At 42.2% G+C, this 8,231-nt stretch overlaps 1 protein-coding gene across 1 annotated transcript in view; it reads right to left on the bottom strand.

Annotated features, from left to right (window-relative positions):
• Positions 1-1,305, bottom strand: part of rapgefl1 (Rap guanine nucleotide exchange factor (GEF)-like 1) — a 30,266-nt gene extending 28,961 nt beyond the window's left edge. Inside the window, exons 1-2 of the mRNA XM_046043530.1 lie at positions 1,226-1,305; positions 692-923 (exon numbers count right to left, since the gene is read on the bottom strand). Coding sequence (XP_045899486.1) covers positions 692-923; positions 1,226-1,305 — 312 coding nt within the window. The remainder of the gene's footprint in view (positions 1-691; positions 924-1,225) is intronic.
• Positions 1,306-8,231: the final 6,926 nt, after the last annotated feature.

Below are 8,231 nucleotides of genomic sequence, written 5' to 3'. Positions count from 1 at the left end.
AGTACAGTGTGTATATGTGGTGTAGTACAGTCAGTACAGTGTGTATATGTGGTGTAGTACAGTCAGTACAGTGTGTATATGTGGTGTAGTACAGTGTGTATATGTGGTGTAGTACAGTGTGTATATGTGGTGTAGTACAGTGTGTATACGTGTGTGTGGTGTGTTGTGTAGTACAGTGTGTATATGTGGTGTAGTACAGTGTGTATATGTGTGTGTGGTGTGTTGTGTAGTACAGTGTGTATATGTGTTGTGTAGTACAGTGTGTATATGTGTGTGTGGTGTGTTGTGTAGTACAGTGTGTATATGTGTGTGTATATGTTGTGTAGTACAGTGTGTATATGTGTGTGTGGTGTGTTGTGTAGTACAGTGTGTATATGTTGTGTAGTACAGTGTGTATATGTGTGTGTGGTGTGTTGTGTAGTACAGTGTGTATATGTTGTGTAGTACAGTGTGTATATGTGTGTGTGTTGTGTAGTACAATGTGTATATGTGTGTGTATATGTTGTGTAGTACAGTGTGTATATGTGTGTGTGTTATGTTGTGTAGTACAGTGTGTATATGTGTGTGTGTTATGTTGTGTAGTACAGTGTGTATATGTGTGTGTATATGTTGTGTAGTACAGTGTGTATATGTGTGTGTTATGTTGTGTAGTACAGTGTGTATATGTTGTGTAGTACAGTGTGTGTGTTACCTTGGGGAAGCTGTTGCTGCGCTCGCCCTCCTCCTGCAGCAGCTCTCTGTAGGTGTCCAGGTATCGAAACGCTACGTTCAGCACCGCCTGCTTCCTCTCCGCTCCGTCCATCAGCCCCTCTCCCTCCGTCTCTCCTCCTCCTCCTCCTCCTCCTCTTCCCCTCGCTCTCCTCTCACCCTCTGCCTCCCCCCCTCCCCCCTCTCCCTCCTTCTCCTCCGTCTCCAGAGTGAATCTGGGGAAGTTTCAGTTAAGGAGGAAGAACTGACATTTAAACTCCTGAACTGGAAAACACAGAAAAGCTTAAACACAAAAACAACTCGGGACATTAATTCATCTTTTATTTCATTGCTTCATTTTCACACGTTAACAAGTAAACCAGCCGGCCGACACGTGACAAATCAAACCAATCGAGATCTAAAAAGCATCTAAACATGTGGAATCAGGCCGATTTATAAATAGTTCAGTGTCTCAGCCTCAGAGAGCAGCTCTGATGAGAAACTACAAAGAGTCAGAGACGCCGCCATGTTGACCCACATATCACCGCACACGCACACACAGCTGCCTCTCTCTTGCTGGATGCAGCACACGCAGCGGCCTGACGAGGGCGCCGACATTAACGTTCGGAGATTTTACGGTCTCAAAAACGATATACTTAAAATGCTTAACGCCTTAACTATTTGGGATGATCATGGTCTCAGATTTGGAACCACAATTCCCATAATGCTTTGGGAATGGAAGCAGGAAGTCTAATGTTTGGAGCTGAAACAAATGGATTAACTGTTAACATTTTATATATTCCTTGAAAATACAATTCCTCCCTTTAGTGCCACGTTTATCTACTTTGTTCTGTCTTTTGTTAAAATATCTGAATATTAGTTTCTGCATGTTTGTGTGTGCAGCGTTCAGGATCGAAGACGACGAGAGAAGATGATGATGTCTTCGTTTAGTTTTTTCTCTGAAAAGTAAGAACGAGCAGATGAAGACGAGTGTTTCTCTCCGTCCATCCCTCCCACTCTTCTTTTCCGCCCACATCCCTCTGTGCTCTCCTTCCTCTCCTCCTCCTCCTCCTCCTCCTCCTCTTCCTCCCTCCAGCTCTCTCTCTCTCCCTCTCTTTCTGTGTGGGGGAGTATTAAAGTGGACGACTATCACCGTCAGTGCAGAGAAAAAGAAAACACAGATTCATTAGCATTTTAAACGACGCCGCAGCTGAAACGTGGACTCTGTCTGCACTGATGCAGTTTTCAGTCTGTTAATTATTCACTCTGCGTGCTGCTGTCGCTTCGATCGGTGGAAGAAACTCCCGCACACTGTCTAACTTGTAAAAATAACCTCATCAGCTGGCAACGTTTCAGTGCTAGACCTTCGTCAGGCAAATGGTGTTCCACACTGAGAAGCCATCTTCTGTAGGAGGCGACTTCATTCATGTTTCCATCACTATAGATGGAGATTTCTCTATAGTGAATGCAAACCAAAAATAATAATAAAACGCATTCATAGTTAAATCTTGCTCGTACCTTATACACCAAGATAAATAAAGGAAGTATGATAATAAACACAACTTGTGTTTACAGAAGATGGCTTCTCAGTATGGAGTACCCAAAACGCTGCAGCTTATGAACTTATTTTTGCTTGTTAGACAGTTTGCGGAAGTTTCTTCGCAGCTTTTGAGCTACTCGCCCACCTCTGATGCACCTGTCTCACGTTATCGATGCGCGAGGTCCTTTCCTGTTTCCTGCTTCTGATCAGTGTTAACATCTGCCCACGGAGTTTCATCAGAGCAGCTTAGAGTTCAGCCTGTACTGATCTGACTCACCGGCTTTACTGAAACAGAACCTGATAATCTTATTATCATTTATTGATCATTTAACTAGAAGAAATGCTGTTTTCCCCACTTAAAAGGGCAGTTTTGATATTTCTCCTAGCATGGAAAATGTTTTGACGTTGTTTCAGTATTGAGCGAGTGCACTACAGTGAATCAGGGCTGCAGCGTAATCACTAAAGAGTGCGTGTTGGCGGGCGTCCAACCTTTTTTATATATCGCTCTAATCGGAACACATGGGCTGGTGGTCTTCTGCTGCCTCAGTCGGTTAGTTTGTGTTACTGTGAGACGGTGGTGGGTGGCGATGGAGCAGTGGATAAGACACATGCGTTTGGTGTGAGAGACCCCGATTGGATTCCGACTGTGACCCCATCCACCAATGTGTCCCTGAGCAAGACCCCGTCGTTGCTCCAATGACATATAAAGCAATGGCTTTGGATAAAAGCGTCAGCTGGATGAGTAAATGTAACGTAGTTGGGGACAGCCCGACGTGTTTGGCAACATAAGAAAGTACAACTACAGCAGAGATTTCTCTGCACGGAGCGACAGCGAGGTGGAACTGTTACTGAGAGTAACACGGGAAAAAGACTGGGAGTCATGCACAGTACAAGTGTATAACTGTTATTTACACAGCACAACATATTTTAATAAAAACACCAAAACTAAGGCTCCGTGTCCACCAAGGCGTTTTTTAAAAATTCATTGCAATGGGGGCGCCGCATTTTTACAACCTGATAAAAGTGTGACGAGGCGCTGAGCGTTTTTTTTTTTCTGGTCGCCGAGAGTTGAAAAATGTTCAACTTTGGGAAAAACGCTGCGCTCATCACTGCCGTCCAATCACAGTGCAGGAGGAGCACATACGATCTTGAAAGAAACCACGTGCCCACGTACAGAGAATCTGTCCTTATATTTCAGCCTTCTCTTCATGCGGAGCAAGTCGCTCCCCTTGGCCCCCCTGTAGTCCACACCCTGCGGAAGAAGGTGGGGCCGAGTCTGAAGCCAGAGCCTGCAGGCAGTCAGCAGGGGAAACACAAACCTGCAGCTACAACAGGGAAACTACCAAGACTGTGTTTCCCAGTCATGTTAGACCGATAACCAGCCTGGAGTCACAGACAGAGATACACTAAATGAAATCAGACTGTGAATACCCAGAGGTACGCTGGGACAGACAGAGGACTCTACTGTCAAACACACACATGTATTTGGACGTCCATGTTTTCCTCTAGTGCGCAGTCATGCAGACAGCGCGGTGGGCGCACTCAGCCTGTCAAGTATTTGTGCATGTGAATGAAGGATACTGCTGCAGCAGGACTTGCTGTAACCTGTCCACCGTCAGGAAGATGGGATGTGTCAACATGAAGTCATCCAGCAGGGTTTCTACAGAGAGACACGGACAGACAGAGTGGTTAGTTTTACAGACTGTACTTGAACATAACGTCAGCGTTTTAGAAGCTAAAACGAGGCCTGTCTCTGATAAAGTCCACTGAGAGGTGGCTGATTTAAGTTTAATGTGATAAATTCAGTATAAAGCACATTTCCACAGAACTAATTCCATCAGTACGACAACATCAGTCATATTTACTTTTTAATTCCTGTAGCTGTTAAACAGTGAACACGCTCCAGTGATAAAGAAATATTATGCTGCTGGAAGCTTTTAATGTGAAAAACTCGTGTGAAATCACAGACTGAAGAGCTAAAGTGAATGCGTACAGAGCTGTAGACAAGCACACATATAAATTAACAATTACACATCATTACACACATTTAAATATATGGCTGCAAGCAATTTGCACACACACACACACACACACACACACACACACAGGTCTGTGCTGCTTCGCGTCTGTTTAATATCAGAAATGTTTCCTTTAAATCTCACAGAAAAGATGGAAATCAGTTTCATCTTTGTGCTTCAAGGATGTGTTTAGCATAGCTTAGCACAAAGACTGAAAGCAGAGGGAAAATGTAGCACAGCTCCCTCAAAAGAGACAAAACTCAAAACCTGTGATCAAGTTTATTTTGATGAGATGAAACTTTCTGATCTTTGACTTTATTACAAAAAGTCACATGTTGATCTGTCTGGCAATTCTTCTTCTTAGATATTTTAATGCTGGGGCGTGCTACAGCCATGTTTCATGATGAAGCATCTCGAACAATCAACAATTCGTCCGCTGCTGTCGCTTTTGTTAAAGACTTAAAGAACCAAGTTATTGTTGTTTGTCAATCTAAGCTGTTTGTAATATGTAGAACTGATTTGTGGGTCTTTATGTAACTACTATTTGTACTCCCCCCTTTAACATTCTGTTATTATTGTTTCCCGTTTTTTTTATTTTCACTCGTAAATGCATTGTCGTTTTTCTTTGTTGTCAATAAAAATTATTTACAAAAGTCATATGTTGCAACAAACATTTACTAATAACTAACTAACTAACTTACTAATATATTCCTACATTTCAATTTATTAAAATGTGCTTTAGAGACATCTGAAATACATTAATACTAATATGTTTTATATAATAAAATACATTATAATTACAAAAAGAAAGGTAAAGAGGTTCATAAATATATATCAATTATAGAAGAACTCTTCCTGTTTGAGTATCAGCCTGTACTGTTACTGTAAATCAACCCTAAACTCACACACACACTGTAAATGTAGGCCGTGAAGACATATTTAGCCTCGGAGATGTTGTTGTTTCTCCTGAACTGAAGCTTTTATGAAACAAAGAGGAGACGAAGTCAGATTCATCTGTTTCTAAAGGAGAGAAGGAAACACGCAGAGAGAAACGCTGTTTTCAGATGAAACCTTTGTGTTAAAACTCATGAAGACGAGCGGCTGCTGCAGGAAACGGCTGTAATTTAAGATGCTGAAGCTGCACGACCCAGACTGTGGTCACATTTACTAAAATACACTGTGTGTGTGTGGAAGAGATGCATGCTGCAGTGGGCGTTTCATGCCGGGCTCCGCCTCTCTGCAGGCGGTTACCATAGAGATGCTACGTTGCCGACAGTGAGAGGATGAAACAAGTGTGTGTGTGTGTGTGTGTTATCGATAACAGTCAAACTGATATGTGACCTCTGATAATGATGCCGTGGTTGATGGATTGGTCAGATAATCAATACGACACTGGATTCATCCCAGCTGTAGATCTCAGGGGTCCTGTTGCAGGTTCAGGGGACAGCTTTACTGTTTAAGGTGCTTTTGGCCCCGATCCCGATGACGTCCTTTAATATTGATTATCTGCTGATATAGAGTCTGATCAGAAACTTATAATTAACTACAGCTGATTAAATATATTCTATTTAAATATATACGTACTGAAAGTCTTGATAACTATGAAGTGCATCATGACGGTAACATGATGAACGATGAACCGATATGTGCAGTAAAAAACGCAGTAGATTGCAGTAAAAAAACACAGTAGAGTGGAGTAAATAAACACAGTAGAGTGGAGTAAATATATGCAGTAGGTTGCAGTAAATAAACACAGTAGAGTGCAGTACAGAAACGCAGTAGAGTGCAGTAAATAAACGCAGTAGAGTGCAGTAAATAAACGCAGTAGAGTGCAGTAAATAAACGCAGTAGAGTGCAGTAGAGTGCAGTAGAGTGCAGTAAATAAACGCAGTAGAGTGCAGTACAGAAACGCAGTAGAGTGCAGTAAATAAACGCAGTAGAGTGCAGTAAATAAACGCAGTAGAGTGCAGTACAGAAACGCAGTAGAGTGCAGTAAATAAACGCAGTAGAGTGCAGTAGAGTGTAGTAAATAAACGCAGTAGAGTGCAGTAGAGTGCAGTAAATAAACGCAGTAGAGTGCAGTAGAGTGTAGTAAATTAACGCAGTAGAGTGCAGTAGAGTGCAGTAAATAAACGCAGTAGAGTGCAGTAAATAAACGCAGTAGAGTGCAGTAGAGTGTAGTAGAGTGCAGTAAATAAATGCAGTAGAGTGCAGTAAATAAACGCAGTAGAGTGCAGTACAGAAACGCAGTAGAGTGCAGTAAATAAACGCAGTAGAGTGCAGTAAATAAACGCAGTAGAGTGCAGTACAGAAACGCAGTAGAGTGCAGTAAATAAACGCAGTAGAGTGCAGTAAATAAACGCAGTAGAGTGCAGTACAGAAACGCAGTAGAGTGCAGTAAATAAACGCAGTAGAGTGCAGTAAATAAACGCAGTAGAGTGCAGTACAGAAACGCAGTAGAGTGCAGTAAATAAACGCAGTAGAGTGCAGTAAATAAACGCAGTAGAGTGCAGTACAGAAACGCAGTAGAGTGCAGTAAATAAACGCAGTAGAGTGCAGTAAATAAACGCAGTAGAGTGCAGTAGAGTGTAGTAAATAAACGCAGTAGAGTGCAGTAGAGTGCAGTAAATAAACGCAGTAGAGTGCAGTAAATAAACGCAGTAGAGTGCAGTAGAGTGTAGTAAATAAACGCAGTAGAGTGCAGTAGAGTGCAGTAAATAAACGCAGTAGAGTGCAGTAGAGTGTAGTAAATAAACGCAGTAGAGTGCAGTAGAGTGCAGTAAATAAATGCAGTATAGTGCAGTAAATAAACGCAGTAGAGTGCAGTAAATAAATGCAGTAGAGTGCAGTAGAGTGTAGTAAATAAACGCAGTAGAGTGCAGTAGAGTGCAGTAAATAAACGCAGTAGAGTGCAGTAAATAAACGCAGTAGAGTGCAGTAGAGTGTAGTAAATAAACGCAGTAGAGTGCAGTAGAGTGCAGTAAATAAACGCAGTAGAGTGCAGTAAATAAACGCAGTAGAGTGCAGTAGAGTGTAGTAAATAAACGCAGTAGAGTGCAGTAGAGTGCAGTAAATAAATGCAGTATAGTGCAGTAAATAAACGCAGTAGAGTGCAGTAGAGACATATTTATGGTGGTAAATCTTGAAAAAAAGAGTTGTATTTTTTCAGTAAGTAAGAATTTTAGAATCAAGCCAAAAATAAATCTATTTGAAGAGTCTAAACACTGCACATCATCATCATCATCATCATCATCATCATGGCGACCACCAAACCACCGTCACTGGTTTTAAACCAGTTCACTGCTGCACACTGGAGAAACACCTGATGAGACTGAGCTGCTGCTGGTTCAGGATTAAAACTACCTGGTCTCTCTGTTGGATATTTACTCAAACACACATTCTGCCGCAGAGTGTGAAAAACACGCCATGTTCTTGCATCTGCAGTAAAAACCGTGTGAGGAAGGCTCGGCAGAGAGAAAAGATGGCGTGAATGTGGAGGAAGGACGGAGTGACAGAGTGTGAACGTGGGAGGAAGAGGAGAGAAACCAAGTGAATCCAAACGGGATGTAAAGAACGCCTACGAGCTCAGAGCGCCTGCACGGCGCCAAGACACAGCGCTCACAACTGAGGATGAGGGGAGAGACGATGAGAACATGAAGTTCAGATTTCCAGCTGCAAGCAGCAGGTCGGTCATCAGCTGATCTGAGACATTTCTGCTGTCAGTAAAAAGTTCTCCGTACAACAGAGCCAGTCGCTGATACTTAAGTACGGCACTTAAGTACAAATTTGAGGTACTTGTACTAACTTTACAGTACTCCCACATCTCAGAGGCAAATATTGTACTTGTTACTGCACTACTTTTGTCTGACAATTTTTAATACTACTACTAGAAACTTTTCAAATACTAGGCAAGGTAAGGCACGTGTACTTGTATACAGGGCACCAGACTTTTTCAGCAGCGCTGGTTAAATTTACACAGAGCAGCT

This window comes from Micropterus dolomieu, linkage group LG02 (genome assembly GCF_021292245.1).
Source record: "Micropterus dolomieu isolate WLL.071019.BEF.003 ecotype Adirondacks linkage group LG02, ASM2129224v1, whole genome shotgun sequence".
Taxonomy (NCBI): domain Eukaryota; kingdom Metazoa; phylum Chordata; class Actinopteri; order Centrarchiformes; family Centrarchidae; genus Micropterus; species Micropterus dolomieu.
This window is presented reverse-complemented; position numbering and strand designations above follow the sequence as displayed.